The sequence below is a fragment of the Pseudorca crassidens genome, chromosome 5 (assembly GCF_039906515.1).
Source record: "Pseudorca crassidens isolate mPseCra1 chromosome 5, mPseCra1.hap1, whole genome shotgun sequence".
Classification (NCBI taxonomy): Eukaryota; Metazoa; Chordata; class Mammalia; order Artiodactyla; family Delphinidae; genus Pseudorca; species Pseudorca crassidens.
The window spans coordinates 87,838,978-87,857,457 of record NC_090300.1 but is presented as its reverse complement, the minus strand read 5'-3'; the positions used below and the strand labels follow the sequence as shown (position 1 = coordinate 87,857,457).

The window sequence follows — 18,480 nt, the reverse complement described above, 5'->3', positions numbered from 1 at the left end:
AAAGTACTATGCTTACAGTGATGTATAGGGATTAACAACATGACAATGATAATATAAATGTGGTGGTTACCTGGTTATGGGGTCTGGGTCAAAGTCATTAGAGAGAATGAGTTATTTGACGCAGAGCCTGCAAAGAGAATGTAGAATTGAATCTTGGATTGTGTCTTGTTAGGGGATAAGGAACAAACACTAGACCCAGAATGGCAAAGAAAAGTGAGGAAACAGCAAACACAGATCCAGAACATGGTCTTCATTAAAGTTAAGAAAAAAGGAACATTTTAAGAAGATGTCAAAAACAAAAATACACCAACAATTAAGGAGTTGGTTTTGTTCAAACTATTGCAATAGGGACCCCAGCTCCCAAGATCACAGTGTCTTGGCAGGGTAGCTTTTCCTTAGACTTTTATAGGAGGAGTAGACAAATTACAGGTGGGGTGATTTACAAATGAGGTTATTTTGCAATCAGGGGAAGTCTAGTCAGTTAGCTGAACAAGATTTATTTATCACTGGTCTACCTTGTTTCAAAGAGACAAACAATTCTATCCTCATTCATGAAACAAAGAATAGAAAGTTCAAGGCAAAGGAGGAAAGATCTGTGTTTGGCCTTGTTACAGGTAAACAAGGGAGTCACTCATGAGTCTTCTGGAGTCATGAGAGAGAGTGGACAGCAGATCATATGGAGAAGAGTATTTACAGTAAGCCATTTCCTAGCGCATAAAAGGATGGGGAGACTTCAGAAAACAAAAGTTTGGGAGAATTTCTTAACTGCCCCTATTTTCTGGAGCATAGAGCTCAAATAAAAGTCAACACTATCAAAAGGAGTAGTCAGAAAAAGATCAAGAGCAATGGTAAATGAGAAAAGGCCTTATGATGTGGATATAATTTTGAGGGAGGGGTTGAATTTGAGGAGAGCACTGTTAGAAAAATGATAGAGTTGAAGTCAGATCCTAGAGAACTAAGAGAGGTGAGATGAAGAAAAGGTGTAATTTGAATTTATTTTTTCATGAAGTTTGTTGATTGAAGAGAAAAAGAACAGGTTGGTAAATTTCTTGAAGAAAGAGGCTGTTATCTTTGCATTTTTGGACTGTCTTGTACAAAAGAAAACATACTGAGGACATATTTTGTTCTGTGTTATTCTAGAGGAAAGAACTCCATAAAAACTTAGGAGAGGTAGGTGTTAGATGACTATCAGGAAGAATTTACAGTTAGAGCTGGAGTGGCCTGTTGAAGCAGAGTCTGCCTGTCTGCTAGGAGGATTCTGGGAGATTCCTGTATTAGGTGAGTTGTCGCTGGCGGGTCTCCAGAGCCCCCTTTCTATTCTAAGTTCTCTGTATGCAGTCTGATTACTTTCAAATAAATAGGGTTTTGAAAGAAAGAAGAGAGTAGGAGGTAGATTCTACACATAAGGTATGTCTTAGAAAATAGTTTTATTGGAGAAAAAACACTGGGTGGAGAAGATAGAAAGCCTTCAGCAGGATGATTTTTCCGATGGCAGTGCTATAGGATGGGCAGGACACATATGGTTCTATGGTTCTATCTAAGGTAAGCTATAGACTCACCACGAATCTTTATTCTTTAACTGCTAATTGTCCCAATGTCTCTAAATAGCCAAGACTATTACATTCTTTGCCACTAAATATAAGAGCTCTGAGATCTTCACTAAAAAGAGAGAAATCAGTACAAATATGAATATTACTTTTTCGATATAGTTCTGGTTGTGTTCCACTGAGTACTATTGATTCTTAAAGCAATTTTTCATTCAAAGGCAGTGCCATAATTTGACAGGCCCTAGGAAGCCAAAATACACAATGAGTGCAAAATGAATTGTCCCAGCAAGAGATGGGGATTGTATCTATTTACCTGCACACAAGCATATAAAAACAAACAACTTTTATAGGGCTTTCTTGTTACAATAATATTTTTTTAATTAATTTCAAAATTGAGTTAACCTTCTCAGTGGGCTTTTGAACACTCTGCTTTCATTGGGAAGTGGAGGGGGTGATAGATGGGGGAATGATATGCACTTTTATTTGCTCTTATCAGGACATAGTACTGATCTCTTAGAGATTTCTAGGTATGACAGCATTTGTAGTAATTTCAGCTACTTCTGGACTTTCATTACCCAGCAACTCTTTAGTCATTGAGTTTATGAAACCTGCCATAATCAGTGATTACTATTCAGCCTACACCACCAATTTTAGAGGTCCCCATGTTTTCCCCTCTCTGTATAGAATATTCACATCACCTCTCACCAGTTGTGCATAATGTGTTGAAGTTTGATGCAACAGTAATCCCTGGTTCTGCAAGCCTCCAGAGTATCTAAAATTACTTCTGGTAGCTCTTAAAGTAAAATGATATTGAGTTTACCTTTTATTCCACAAAGGAGAGAAGGAATGGAGGGAGGGAGGGGGAAGGAGGGAGGGAGGAACAGACTTACACAGTGCATTTAGGATTACTGGAGAGAGATGCCACTTAAAATCAAGCAGTGGAATTCATCATCCCCAAAGGTTGTGAGAGACATTATGGTGTTATGGGAGGATCACTGAATTCTCATTAGCTGTGAGACTTTGGGCAAGTCACAGAAATGCTCTACCTTCAGTTTTCCTCAGAGAGAGTGAGGGGCTGAGATCAGATAATCTCTAAGATCTCCTTCAGCTTTCATTATTCTGTAATTTTACAATTAGGAGCTCACTCCGTAACAATATATACAGATTTTGTATTTTTGTCCTGAATTATGTGGTTTATCCATTTGCAATGATAAAATTAGCAAGACAACTGCCAAGGCTTTAGTTTTCTTTGTGCTGTGTAGATACAGCCATAAGGGAAAATTAAACAACACAGATAAATAATTGTTTAGCTAATCTCAGTTACTACCCAAACACATCATGGTGAGACATGGCAAGGCATGAGCTGAATATGACTCATAAGTATAGTGCTTCTCTTTTAAAATTTAAATGTTATCCAAGCAATAGATATTCATATGTAGGAAAATTTTTTAGGCAGCTGTAGTCACTACTGGAGAGACCCTTATAGAGTTAGAATTATTTCTAGTTCGGGCTTCTATATTTTAACTGTGGAGTCAGATAATCAAATCATGTAATCAAATATCAGATCATGAGATTTGGCAGATCTAGATCTGCTTTTGCTTTTAAAGACAAATGTTGAAAATATTTGTAATATGTTTTGTAATACGGCATGTTAACTCAATATATGTTAAAACATTACAAATCATTGGTTGAATTTTTAAAACCAGTATAATCTAGAAAATAGTTCACTAACTTTCTCAAGGTCTGACAAACACAAATTACGACACTTTTGTAACTGATCACTAGATAAGATCTAGGATGACTCATTGTTGAAAACAGTGAGCGTAATAGAAGTATCTAAGGAAACACAATTGTTTGAAATGGCTGGTATAATACCTAAGCAGCTTGTTTCGATAAATGTGAAAAACTTCAAGAAAGAATAGCTAAGAGAGGAGATTCAGTGAAAAATGACCAACAAACACAATTAGCCTGTCCAACATTTCCTCATCTCCTAAGTATGGACCTACATAATTAACATCAAATACATGAAGTTTGATTTTTAGAAAAGTATTAACTTTCTCTGAAATGCAAGAAGAGGAATTATGAATAAACTTTAGTGGAGAAAAACAATGCTAACTTCAATCATGTTTGATCAAGATTCCAAAAGAAGTATGGCGTTTCTTTGCCTGTAATTCTTGTAAGAAAGTGGCCACTTCCTACTCCATCTTTAATCTCTTTACTCTTCAAGGTTTGCTGGAACTCCATGCTTGAGAAGTCCCAGAAATGAGACAGTACAGTGCATAGGCAGAAGGAATAACCCCCTCAGAGCAGTCTTCCACACAGCCCTAGGGATTTCTCCCCCAAAACATGCCTTGTCCACAGAGGACTGCAAGCCTTTCCGGAAATGGAAAGTTCTTTCTCATAATAAAGCTGAAAATTTTCACTGTAAATGATCATTTTCCTTAAGGTTAAGGGACAAAAAGTCCTAGGTTTCTTTCAAGTCTTGGGTTCAGTAATTATAGTGAATCAGGGCATTTTAATTAAAATTGGATGTACTGTCTTAAGCCTGGGTAATTGCCATCCCCCCTGTAACTTGCCTACTGGAACAAGATTGACGACACATCTGAGGGCAAGGGGTTCCTTGGTTCTTGCTGAGTCAGTATAGTAAATGTACTTTTGCTACAAACTGGAGGGAATCCATTGGAGCGAAGCCCAAGGATAAGGTGGTTTCCTTTGAAATCAACTGACTGCTATTTAAGTGTGAAATAGAGAAGACTGTCCTCTTCTGAAGTAGAGGCAATAGCAGAGAAGTTCTTGCCTTTTGAGACATTACTATTTAGCAGCCTTGATTCTTGCATCATAGAATCATGCCTCTCAAGTTTGGCCAACAGTCAGCTTTGCCCTGGTGATCATTTTTGGACTTTAGACCTTGACTTCAAAGCTTTTTTTCAAAGAATTATTTTTCTTTTACTCTACGAGCAGAAACTTTATAAGGGACAAACTTCTCTCTCCCTTTCTCAGGATACTTGAAGAAAGTTTCCCTTTGGCTATAGTCTAAGAGTGGATACGCATGAATTAGTGGAGAGAGAGAGAAGATAATTCTCATTTATTAGGCACGTAGGTGAGCAAGGGAGTGACACTGTGTGAGGTTGTCTTTTTTTTCCTCTCATTTAATACTCATCACAAATCTATGAGGTAGATATTATTACTTCCACTTTACTGACAAAGGACTAGGAGAGCACGGATGATATATATTGAACGCCAGTATGTGAAAGCCCTTAGCACTGGGCTTGGCACATAGTAAACATTAAACCAATGTTAGTTCCCTCCCACTCACTTAATAATAATCGCCAGTATTTATTGAGCAGTTTACTGAAACATGCCTTTCATTATTAAGTACTTTAAATAATTAACACATTTGAGTGTTTTAGTAACCCCATGAGGTGGGTACCAATATTAATACCAATTACAGACAAGGAAAGTGAGGCAATAAGAGGTTAAATAACTCACTCCAAGTCATGGTGTCAGAGATAGAATTTAAATGATAAAAATAGCTGACTCCAGAGCCAGCTGTCCTAACCACTACCCTGTGACATCTAAAAATAGTGATGCTTATAGTAGATATCTATTTTTTACATTTGGGTTTTTTATATCTGAATAATTTGTTATAAAATTAGAAGACATAAAAGTAAAATTAGTAAAAAAAGAAAGGAAGTTGATGGAATAATTCTTTCCATGCCTGATGCCTATAAATCAGAATAATATTGTTTCCTTTTCATAATACAATATTTTGATATTCAGGCATACCTCTGCTATTTGGTCATGACAATACAGGTCCACAGTTTTTAGGCTTGAGGTAATCAAGGTTTTATCTACATGACACAAAGCATATTTGGAATTGTCCCCTTTTTTCATCACTTTCGTCCCTCCTATAAATATTAAATGCCTATCTTGTGATAAGCATGACGCTAGGAGTTGAAGTTAATATAGATGCCTTGATTCATTAAAAATATATATATTTGCCAGCACTTTTCTAAGCATTTGGGATTCATCAGTGAACAAAATAAAAAATCTCTGCCTCTGTGGAGTTCAAATTATGGCAAATGTATCAGACTTTTCATTTGAGAAATTAGTTCACAGTCAAGAAGACTAGAAAAGATACCACAAACTAGGATATAATGCAAGGGATATAATTTCTATACAAAGAAAGAGTAGGAAGTGATTAATTCCATGTAGGATAGGTTTGGAGGTATGGAAACAACAATTGAGCTGGGTCGTGAGGGCTAAGCTGCAAACCCAAATGATTCAAACCTTGAAGACTTGCTATGTACATTGACTAAGGAAATTGACTGGCCTGCCTCCCATCTCCAGTCCTTGATTTTTGGTTAAAGGAATAACTTTGGTCCCATTCCCCAGAATCTGAGCCTGAGAAGGGACTCCTGTGCGAATACTTTATTGGTGGAAATCCATAAGGGAATGAAGAAAGAAGAGAAGCCAGGGGAAGAAGACAGCAAAATGGGTTCAGGAAAAGCACGGTCTCAGCCTAATCCCACAATTTGTGCTGAAGCACAAGTTGCATCACAGACAGAGATTGTCTGTGTCTGGAGTCACAGGGGGCAGAAGGGGCATGACCTCTCAGGCACCTCAGGTTGAGGTGATTCAGTTTACATCCCCCACCCAAGGAGCAGGTGTGGGTCATTGGCAGCCAACCCCTCCAGCAGCTGGGAGCTGGGGACATGAGCCTGGTAAAAGGGATCTGAGAATGTCACCAGCAACATCTGTAAAAGGAGCCTGGGACAACTGGAAGGTATAGGTAGGGATGTAGAGATGTTGAGAATATTTGAACGGCAAGTGAGGGGAGAGAGAATATTGAGAATTGGAGTTTTTGGTATCTCTTTCTGCTTTGGTGGGCCATTTATAATATCTGCCATAGTCATTATTTATTTTTTACTTCATTCACTAAAAAAAATCTTGAGATGTGAGTAATTTAAATTTAGCAAAATGGAAAAGTTCGCACTGTTAGTTAGGACTCCTGATTTGGAGTTAGTTCTTGAAGACAAATAGTGTGACTATCTTTTATTCTGATTAAAGGGAACTGCTTCCATTTTGAAGTCAGAGTCCAGAAATGTATCTTCCTGGTATAATTTAAGAGTCTTATGTCAGACACTCCTTCCCCTTTTATTTTTCCAGTGATAATGTTTTAAAATTTTTAAATGCCTTTAGGCAATACCTGCTCTTACAAGGCCTCCGTTGACCCCGCCACTGGATTTTACCTATGGCTAGATTTTCACATTCACATTAGCTGCCTGACGCCGTAGACAGTTGAGTTTGTAAAGGCTTAGAGCGATGCAGCTAAGATTTTCTCCTAGCTAGATTCTCCTCACCTGGGATACTATGAGGTGAAAGGGGAGATGCAGAGTTGAACTCTGGTCAGATGGGATTTTGAATTTTTAAAAATATATATAATCTACAGAAGAGGGTAAGACAAATTTTAGGCTGAACGTCTTCGGATAGTCACTACTAGCAGCACACTATATCACATCACTTCTCTATCCCTGACACAGCCCTTCTCAAAATGTCTCAGTGTCATAGGAGCCGTCATTGTTTGTACTGACTCCCCATTCCTCCACTCCTCCGGCATCCTAACCGTACGGAATGCCTCGGAAGATCTACAGATTCAACTTCCAGCTCAGCACAATGTAGCTGAGGGGAGGGATGAAGGAGTGAGTGTACTTGACTTTTATGCTAGAGTGGAAATATCCCCCAAGTTTTTATTTTTATTTTCAGCCTTTAAAAGTTGACTTATTCACTGTAATAATGATAAGAGGTCATGTTAACTCCATTCAGCTTTACATGTTTATCCCATCTTGTTCCAAAAATGACTTAAGGCAACTATGCAAGCCACATAAATTGTAATTTTTGATCTTTCTGTGTGTTTCTAATGGAGGAAGAAGGTAGGACACTCGTTTTTGATGGTTTGATAGACATTTTGTAGAGAGAATGTTTAAGATGTTTTCAAGGCCAACTTGTACCGTCTTTGACTTTTGTTTTAATTTTTTAAAATCTCTGGGTCATTTGTGTTTCAGAATAAAACACTAAATTTTGTTCCAAAGGTTAGAAATCCTAGATTCGTTCTCAATTTCTGTAACAGAGCAGATCTATTTAACTAATAAATCACTTGTATTCTTATTTAGAGACTTTATAGGAACATTCTAGGGGAGAAGTCCTCTTAGTCGTTTATCTGAGAAAGATGATTTTTTTTTTTCCTGTGGGAAATTGCTTTTTTTCCTCCTGGGATGAAACTGTTAAACTTAATGGATGTTTTTTCCGAATCCCACAGGCTGGATTAAAATCTCAACATACTATATGCTGCACTTTAAATTTTATAAAGTGCTTTTAAATACCTTCCTTCAATAAGGTGAGGCAGTCATTATTATCCATACTTCTTATAGATTAGAAAATGGAGGCAAAGGAAAAGTAACTTCTCTGAGGTCAGATGACTAATTGGTAGCAAGCCTAGATAGAAATCAGCTTGGTCCTAGGCTGAAACTTTGGAGAGAAGAAAACTTGTATATGTATGTTTCAGATATCACTGGGACTTCGCCTCTGAATTTTCTCCTTGGTTAGGTTTTTGTCTGCTACTCTTTGAAATCCTCAAGTGAGTAGTGTGATAAGCAATAGGATTATTTGCTTTCAAAGTCTCAGAAAGCACTGAGTGGGAGCATAGGTGACACTTGCACCACTCTGCTGACACCAAATGCTGTATACTGGCTCAGTGTTTTGAGAGGGACTTGAAATGGAAAACATGGTAAAAATGAAAAACAAAAAATAGCAAAATGTGACCACCCAAAGCCATGATCCAGGCTCCAGACTGATATCTGGTACACAGCTCAAGAGGAAGACCATGTAAGTAACAAAGGGACGTATGTGAGGTAGCTACAGAATGTTTTTTTTATTACTTTCCTTTGAGCCTTTGAGGTAATGATGCTTAATATTCAAGAAAAGTGAAAATCAAAAGGGAGAGGAAGCAAACAGCCCAGCCCAGTGGTGATTGGTAGAATAATTGTGGGCATGGCCCCAGGATGATAGCAGCTTCTATTTAATCAATGTTGACAAGGCTGGGGAGAGCTGGGCAGGTCCCAAGAGGTAATGTTTTACTGGGAAATCCACTCAACCTAATTTCAGTAATGGAGGGCTGTGGAGGGGCCTGGACCGGTGCCAGTAAACAGGGCCATTAGAGCTCAGTGTAGGCGATGGCAGCTGGGAACACCGCCATCTCTCCAGCAGCACTGCAGCCGGGCTGCCTGGCTGAGCACACAAGCAGCCGCTGCTGCATATGCTCCTGGTATTTGCTCACCAACAGAATGTGCAGACGTGCTATTCTCACCCTTTCGAGGAAATGAATGGAATGCATAAAGAGAAGAGCTGCTTCCAGAATCTATTTCAGCAAGAATCAGAGAGCCAGTTAGAGTCACATATTTCAAGGACCACTGTGAAATCATCCACCGGGGTCCCCTACCACCCGGTTCCAAATGGATATAGAAATGACTTTTATTTTTATTGCTGACTTAATGTGGTCTTGATCTTTCTTAGGACTGGTAGTTGTGGGTCAAGAATAAGAAAACGACTAGCGTTTTCCATATTTCAAAATTTATGAAATTCATTAGAGACGTTCAACTTTGCAAATCCAAGAGAAGTGGCCTAGGAGAAAATATGCCCCTTTGGGCTGAGCTCTTCTTGTCTAGATATTACTTTTTCCTTTATCACCCCTTCTCCCACAAACAATAATTACTAGCATATGAATTCCAAGAAGGCAGTGCTTTTTGCTTGATGTTTTCATTGTTGTATCACCACTGCACTGCATTGCATTTGAAATGCATGGCACACATCGCTTCTCGGCCTTTTGGCTAAGATCAAGTGAAATGCATGGCACATTCCCGGGTGGCGCAGTGGTTGAGAGTCTGCCTGCCGATGCAGGGGACATGGGTTCGAGCCCTGGTCTGGGAAGATCCCACATGCCGCGGAGCAACTAGGCCCGTGGGCCATGGCCACTGAGCCTGCGCATCTGGAGCCTGTGCTCGGCAACAAGAGAGGCCGCGACAGTGAGAGGCCCGCGCACTGCGATGAAGAGTGGCCCCCGCTCGCCGCAACTAGAGAAAGCCCTCGCACAGAAACGAAGACCCAACATAGCCAAAAATAAATAAATTAAATTAAAAAAAAAAACTATTAGAAATGCATGGCACTGTGTGTAGCATGTAGTAAAGGCCCAGGACCTTTTACTGAACACATAAATGAATTAATGAACACATTTCTTTCTTCCCTTTGGAAGCAACCTTCAACTCTAGAACATGAAGAATACATGGCTTTACTGTCATGATGTTAACTTTCTCTTTTTAAAGTAACATAGAAATGATAAAATTCATGGCAGCTGCTAGTGAACATAGTTATTTCTAAGAGGTCTTTGGGCCCAGAAGAAGTAATATTTTTGTCAAGGCTAACATGCCACGGCTGGAGAAGGGTATAGCTCTTTATCAGATTCTAACATTATCTCTTCAAATTGACTGTGATTTTTGAGAATTTATTTAATACAAATAATATTTATTAAAATTGCTCAATTTTATTTTATTAAGAGGCAAATTTTTCCCCCTTTTAGACCAAACTGCTAAAACACATCATCAGTTTTTGTTTTACTTATTTATTTAGGGGCATAGTCTATATCATAATAAAATTGGATTCCAGGGTTGATTTCTGGGGTGAAGACTGATTTTGGGGAAGAAACCCATCCTAGGTAGAATAATAATGATTCCTAGTGAGGATGCTCACTAGTCACATGATATATACACATAGATACGAGATATATACAGTCGACCCTTGAACAACACAGGTTTGAACTGCACGGGTCCACTTATATGTGGATTCATTTTAATAGTGAATACTACAGTACTACACGATCCGTGTTGGTTGAATCTGTGGCGTTGGATGTTGGATACAGAGGAACTGCAAATATGGATGAACCATTTATACGGAGGGCCCACTATAAATTATACATGGATTATTTTCAACTACACAGAGGGTCGGCGCCTCCAACCCAGTTGTTGTTCAAGGGTCAACTGTGATTTGCTTTGTGATCTTTCTTTTCCTGTAATGCCTTAACCAAAATAACAGTATTAATGTTAGGTTTTCATATTTAATATGAGTAAAAGTACTATTCAGAGCTAAACTGAAATAAGGAAAACACTTTCTGTTCTTTAACTTGCTGGATTTCAGCTGTCACATCAGGCTTTCCTCATTCACCAGCTCCGGGCCCATTTACTTCCCTCACTTGCTTTATGTCACTTGGTACTGAAAATCCCTTTCAGTCTTTAGCTTCCACAGCCTCTTCTTAAGCAACAGCTGTCTCAGAGAGAGGCTGAGCCTCTAGATGGGGAATGTGATTATTTACTCTAATTGGATCATGATCACTGGAGTGCCCAGCTGGCCTCAGCATTCATCCATCTTTGAACTCACCATGATGATCAAAGGTTTTGCATAAAATACTAAAAAGAATACATATTAACTCATTTCTAGCATTTACAAATTATGTAATTAGTGCCAGAAAGGGCCAAGACCAGATTTCATATTATTCAAGACTAATCAGAATTCTTCCCTCCATTCTGAACTGCTTTTACAAAGACCAATTTTTAGACTTCATAGTCTCCAGGCCTACATACCTGTTGGACCCCCTGCTATAGCTCCTACTCTGAGCCCATCCACCCTTCTTGGGCAAAGGGATGAGCTGGGAGAGCAATGTAAAATAGATGCTACCTAGATGGCTCTGTCCTAGGTTGAAATTCACTGTTGCCATTCACAGAGAGTGTGTTCCTTTATCTTGTTGTGCATTAGCTTCCCCGCCTATAAAACTGGGATGATAAAGGTAGCTGTGAGAATTAATCAAATGACACAAGTGCACTTAGAACTGTTCTAAACATGTAGGAAAGACTCAAATATGGTAGCTATAGCTAAACACTTTATACAAGGGGTCAGGAAAGTTACAATTTATGGTTCTTTCCACAAAGACCTTCTTGACCTTCTCTGGTCGAATTTGACTACCTGATATAATGGGGAAACCTGGACAAGTAGAAGACCTAGATTTTAGTCCTGGCTTGACATGAGCAAACCACATGATTTAGAGAAAAATCTCTTTATCTGAACTTCAGTTTCCTCTTCTATGAAATGAGGATGTCCATTCATTCTTGCATTCAGCAAGTATTTATTGAAGGCCTTTCCTGCACGAGGTTCTGTGCTGGACATGGGGGATTCAAAGTTGTACAAAAGTAGATACTGTCGTTACCCTTGAAGACTTATGGTTTAGTCACTGGGTGATCTTAGAGGTCCCTCTCACTGCCAATATTCTATAATTATGGATTCCATTGCCTATTAAATGTTTATTACAAAAGGCTTAAACAAGAGCGAGAGTATTTACTGGTTTTCTCACTTTTCTTCTCAATACCTAGAAGAATGTCTGGCACATTGCAGGTGTTCGATACCAATTTATAGAACAACTAAATGAATAAATAATTATATTTCAAACACTTGAAAGCATTTGAGAGAAAGAAGCATTTGAGAGAAAGAATATGTAGATATTGAAGCTCTTTTAATAAGGAACAGACAGCAATGACTTCCTGTCACAATAAACAGACGCATGTCAAGTTTCACTGTTTCTCCTGGGCCTAGGCAAAGAATGACAAGAGAAAGTGGGGGAATTTGGAAGGATTTAACCTGATTCCACTCCAGAAGTGGACAGAAACTGTGGCTATTTAAAATTATCTGGATCTTTTTTCCTTCTTTTTCTCCTTTTGAACTGTGTTCCCTTATTTCACAAATATACCTCTGTTCTCACCTTAACCAGCCTGATTTCACCTTTTCTCTTGAGTTTCCTAATCTCCTTCAAATCATACATAATAGCTCCGAAGTTTTTATTTAGTAAGAGAGGTTTGAAGTCTTCTCTTGCTCCTGTAGCTAATCCTTCTATGTTCTTCTAGACAGTTTAAATCAATATTCTGTTTCTTTTGCAGTTTGAAGAGGGCACTAAATAGGTGGTTTCTTGCAACTGGTAAAGATGATAAACCACTGTGGGCATACCTGTAGTCTCCAAAATTTGGGCATAGCTAGGGAAATAAATAAATTATCTGAAAGAATTGAAAATTACTATAAAAAGATCTAACAAATATGGACGCTTTCTTCTGATAGAAAATTAAATGATCCATTAGCGCACCAAAGTTCTATAATACACGAGGAACACTGCTGGTACATAGAGTATTATGAAGATCAGAACTGAGTTAGTTTCACCCAAAAATTTTTGTTGGAAAATGTGATCAGTGTGCTGGTTCTTCAAGAGTTAATAATGATCACCTTGGAGGGATCTAGCCTTAAAAAAATTCTTTATGAGTAGTAGTAGATAGCCTCACTAGGATAACTACATTTTGAAAGTAACTTACAGTCTGTTGCAAATCCCACAAAATAAATCAGACTTAAAAACTTTGATCAAAAACAAGTCATTGTTAAGATAAAATGACCTATCATAGTTACTATTTACCAGACCAGCCTCATTTGATTCTTAAAAAAACACATCTGTTTTCAAAACGATAAGCATTTTCTGCTACTGAAGAGACTTAAAAGAATATTAATAGATAGGTGTCCAAAGAAGGAATCCCAAAAATTATATTTAGCGGCAGTGGTCTTGTTTGGATATAAATGTTCAGCTTTATCTGAATATAAATATATAGCTGACTGATTTCAAAGAAACATACATTTTTATGAGCTCTTCTAATGGTCTCCTAAAAGTTCCCCATTTCTCTAGTCTCAACATCTCTCAAGTCTTAGAAATACTTGTGTATTGACCCTTGGTTGGCATCCGGGAACTTGAATTTTGAGAGGGTTCTCACCACTTCCTAACTAAGAGTGTTCACTGTGCCTAAACTCTTTGTGCCAACAATGTGGTTTATGCTGGACATCTGTTTTCCTCCTGGGAGTCTGGATTTGGTACATGCTAGGTAGAGGGTGCCTACACAACCAGTCTCCAATAAAAACCCTGGACTTGTAAGCTCAGGTGAGCTTCCCTAGTCTATGACGTCTCACACATGTCACATTTCATTGCTGGAGGAATTAAGCACATCTTGTATGAGTCCATGAGGAGAGGACTCATGGAATCTTGTGCCTGATTTCCTCCAAACATCGCTCCATACAACTTTTCCCTTTGCTTTTTTTGGTTTTATATCCTTTCACTGTAGTAAATGGTAGCCATGAGTAGGACTATATGCTCAGTCTTGTGAGTCCTCCTAGCAAATCGCTGAATCTGGGGGGAGTCTTGGGGACCCTGATACAGGAGTTTAGTTTAATAACAGATGTGATGTCAAGGCAAATTCTCTTTCCATTAGCTGGCATACTAGTAAGCTGTCTGTAGTATGAAATCAGTTGACTGAGTTCTAGCAGGAAACCAGGCAGAAGAGTAATTAGAAAATCACCTCTTTCCTAAGGACAAAAATGATCTTTAAAAAGAAACAAAGTCTTTCTTATTAAGCAAAACACACTTGCCCTACGGATAAGTGTACTCATTTGGAATGTTTTTGACTGCCAGAAACTAAAAACTACTACAGTGGCTTAAAGAAGTTAGTTATTTGTCTCACATTAATAAGAAAAAGTCTGAGGAAAAGTGTCCAGGAGTAGTATGGTCGGTCACAAGTAGGTTTTTTTCTATCTTTCTGCTTCACCATTCTTAGTGTATAGTTTTTATCTTCGTGGTCACAAGGTGACTGCTACACTACCAGGTAGTTTGATGTCACAGTCATCAGGAATAGGAGAAAGTAAAGAGCAAACACCTCCTCTGGAGCCTTCCCAGGGAAGTCTGTCTCTACCGATTTGGCCATCACTGTGTGATATGGACATCCCTAGCTCCAAGGGGAGCTGAAAATGCAAGTATTTCACTTTCCAGCCTTTATAATATTAGAAATAAGGGGTGAGAGAGTTGGAATGGATGTTGAATGATCCACATAAAATATCTGTCATGATAAGTCTGACATTAATGCAAAAGAAATACATGATCGTTGTGGACCCCCCATGTGTGGATACCTTAACTGTAAGGCTGAGAGATTAAAGACCATAGTAGTTTCTCTTTAGTGAACTCCTCGCCCACGATATCACAGCTTTGTTCCTGAGCTCTTCCCCATGTGTCACTGAACAATTTCCTGTGGGTAAGCTCTTCTGAACCTGGAAATTACATTACTGAGATAGCAATAATCTCTTTTTATCTTATATCTTTTATGAAGTGGTATGAAAAGAAGAAATGCATTGCACTATCATCTGAACAGATGAGACAAAATACTAACTCTGCTTCCCCTGCCCTAACCCCATCTGTTTTCTTCCTCAGAAGCTGTAGACGAAACCAAACCTAAGGAAAGTGCCCGGCAGGATGAGGGTAAAGGAGAAGAACGTGAGGCGGACCAAGAACATGCCTGAACTTTAAGAAATGGCTTTCCACATCCCCACTCTCCCCTCTCCTGAACCCTGTCGCTCCTCACCCTCTTCTCAACTCCTCTCTGAAGTTTCCCTTCCTGTCCTACTCACGTCTGTGAGTCTGTCCTCTCCCACCCACTAGCCCTCTTTCTCTCTGTGTGGCAAACATTTAAAAAAAAAAAAAAAAAAGCAGGAAAGATCCCAAGTCAAACAGTGTGGCTTAAACATTTTTTGTTTCTTGGTGTTGTTATGGCGAGTTTTTGGTAATGATGATCCAATCATTTTGGGAAATTCTTGCACTGTATCCAAGTTTTTTGATCTGGTGCGTGTGGCCCTGTGGGAGTCCACTTTCCTCTCTATCTCTCTCTGTTCCAAGTGTGTGTGCAATGTTCCGTTCATCTGAGGAGTCCAAAATATCGAGTGAATTCAAAACCATTTTTCTTTTCCTCCTTTTCAATGTGATGGAATGAACAAAAAGGAAAAAATTCAAAACCCAGTTTGTTTTGAAAATAAAGAAATAAAGCAAATGTGCCAATTAGCGTTAACTTGCGGCTCTAAGGCTCCTTTTTCAATCTGAATATTAATAAACCATGAGAGTAATCAAACTCCCAATGGCTCTGTGTTTCTGTTCCATCTTCTCATGAGTTGGTTTGACACACTGGGCTTCTTACATTTTATCTTTGTTCTGGCCTCCCAGTCTGACACCAACCACCCTGACAAAGAAAAGATGGATGAAACCATAAGGCTTCAGTCAGAACCAATGGCGTAGGCCCTTGATGGGGCTCTTGGGTGCTATTTTATTTTGTAGGGCTGCTGTAACAAAGTACCACAGACTGGGTGGTTTAAACAACAACAGACATTTATTTGCTAACGGTTCTGGAGGCTTGAAGTCCAGAATCGAGGTGCTGGCAGGGTTGATTCCTTCTCAGAATTGTGAGGGAAGCATCTGTTCCAGGCCTCTCTCCTCAGCTTGTGAATGGCCATCTTCTTCCTACATCTCTTCACATCGTCTCTGGGTATCTCAATAGCCAGATTTCCCCTTTTTGCCATATTGGATTAGGGCCCACCCTAATGACCTCACCTTAACTTTATTACCTCTGTCAAATCCCTGTCTCCAAATAAGGTCTCATCTGAAGGTATTTGGGGTTAGGATTTCAACATGTGAATTGGGGGAGGAGGGGCGCAATTCAACCCATATCAGGCACTAAGACTTGCTTCTACTAAAATCACTTCAGCATATTTTCATGACTCAGGAGAAGTATCCAATGGAAAGTTACTCTAGGTTTTGCTAAGTTAAATAATGTAAGACATGCATAACTCTTAGAAACCCCCAGGCTTTTGTTTAGATAATTTATTTTTAACCCAAGTATTGACATGGTCCATTTAATTTTTTCAGTTTATTAACTTCTCTTAGACTTATCCCCACACAAGGCAGCTGACAGACTCTTGATTAGTCATAATCATTGTTCCTGCCAATGGTGATAGTATACAAAGAAAAGGTCTATATTTAGCACATCTATCCTTTTCAAATTTCCTTCCAGTTTCTGTTTTCTAATACCCTCTACCAGAAGGTAAACAGTTCCCATGAGAAACAAAACAATGTCCCTAAATCTTGAAGCATCTGATGGTGTTCTTTCTCCCTCTAAATTTCCTAAGTCAATCCTGGTACAAATTCTTAACATGTCATACTCTGTCCTGACCCTGATTCTCATAGACAAGCATTGCCAATGGACTCCCTTAAGCTTTCTGCATTCATCTGCACATAGAATTTCCCAACAAGGAAGAGAAAATTGTGTCAAAGCCTTCAAAATAATGAAGATCATGGAAATAAGTGATCTTAGGAGATACAACCTACACCCCGGGAACTCTCCTCAGCTTTGTGTGGAGCTGGTGCCCAGTTAATGCTTTGAAGAAAGCTGATGTCACAAGAAAGATGAGTCCTTACTGGATCAAGGGGTTTTTCCTCATCACTGACACTAAGTGGAAGAAGAAATCACAAGGAAAAAGGTCTATAAGGAAAAGCATAAAAAGGTCAAAAGGAAAGCATCAATAACATATTAAAACAATTAAAGAGTTTTGAACTTATTCTGAGTTGGTATGATTTCCACCGAAGACTTTGCAAGTATCTGGGACTCAATCTTGTTCGGATTATGGTCTCATCAGATGTGAGAAAAGGTGTTGAAAAATGTTATCCATGGGTTGGAGCCATATTGGCAGGATATTGCTGTAAGAGTTGTTTTACCCCAAAGTTTTTTGGTCGGATAAATGCTTTCATTTCTTTCCCAAATCTACCCTGCAAAGCAACATTCCTGTGACCTGACACAATTCAACTCCTTCAAAGTATAATTCAAAACTTCTTCCACTGAATCCATATTCATAGAAGATAATAGCATATGACCTTTTAAGTCTATATTAACATACACTGTTCAGTGGTCTTACTAGTTGTGTCAGAGTTGGAATTTCGTTTTTACTTATGAATATCTATTTTTATTTGATTTTTAAAATCTTGTCTCCTTAATAGAATTATAAAAATGGAGGAAGACACATCAGAGAGGCTTGGAATGATCCTAAAGGACATGCCAAGGATAACTGCAGCCCTCACACTGGTGCAAAACAATGTGACTCAAATATATACACAACACACACAAAGTCAGGTGATACTGGGAAATATGGACCATTCAAGATACAAAAACAAATAGATTCTAAATTCTGTTTAGAATTTGATGACTCCAAAACATCTACCTCTGGATTACTGTTTAAAAAATAAAAACTAGGTTGAGGACAAGTTAAAAATCCCTCAACAGTGACAAGTGATTCTTTCAGGTGGTAATAAGATCATATTCTGGGCACCAGGCCCAATGTTCAATTTATAGCAAAACCATGGCCATTTGTGCATGAAGTAAACTCTTTGGACCAAGCTATGTTATTTAGGTCTAAAATGTTCTGGCATGACGTAATACATTTGATCTCTTTGGAGATGAAGAGGTTTCTAAAATAGAACCTTTTATTCCCATTGCCCTACACACACTTTGCTCATCCTTCAAACTTTTCCACCATCATCCACCCAGTGGCTTAGTTCAGAAATCTAGAAAGCAGCCTGATTCCTCTTTTTCTCATATAACATTGAATTCATGAGCAAACCTGCTGATGTTGATTCCAAAAGAGAATGAGGATAAAACTTGTGCCTGCTGTTCTGACCAAACCTACACTTTCCGTAGTTACTTTGAGGTGATCTAAGGTTTTCTGTTTTTTGTTTTTTTAGTAGTAGTCTCTTCCCATATTCAGCTCATAAGAGAGACTGAGGGGGGATTACCAAACTCTCTATCTCAACTCCCTAGAGAAAGGCACACTGGAGCTCTCAAAAATGCATTATTTCCAACATCAGCCAGTTCCAGGAAAGCTGGTTTTGCAGTTGGCACGGAATCCTGAGCAACAGGAAAATCAGATTAATGAATGATTTTCA

General features: G+C 38.7%; 1 protein-coding gene across 1 annotated transcript in view; it reads left to right on the top strand.

Annotated features, from left to right (window-relative positions):
• The window catches only part of GAP43 (growth associated protein 43), a 93,250-nt gene extending 77,628 nt beyond the window's left edge, over window positions 1-15,622 (top strand). Inside the window, exon 3 of the mRNA XM_067738830.1 lies at window positions 14,932-15,622. Coding sequence (XP_067594931.1) covers window positions 14,932-15,020 — 89 coding nt within the window. The 3' untranslated portion in view covers window positions 15,021-15,622. The remainder of the gene's footprint in view (window positions 1-14,931) is intronic.
• The last annotated feature ends 2,858 nt before the right edge of the window (window positions 15,623-18,480 follow it).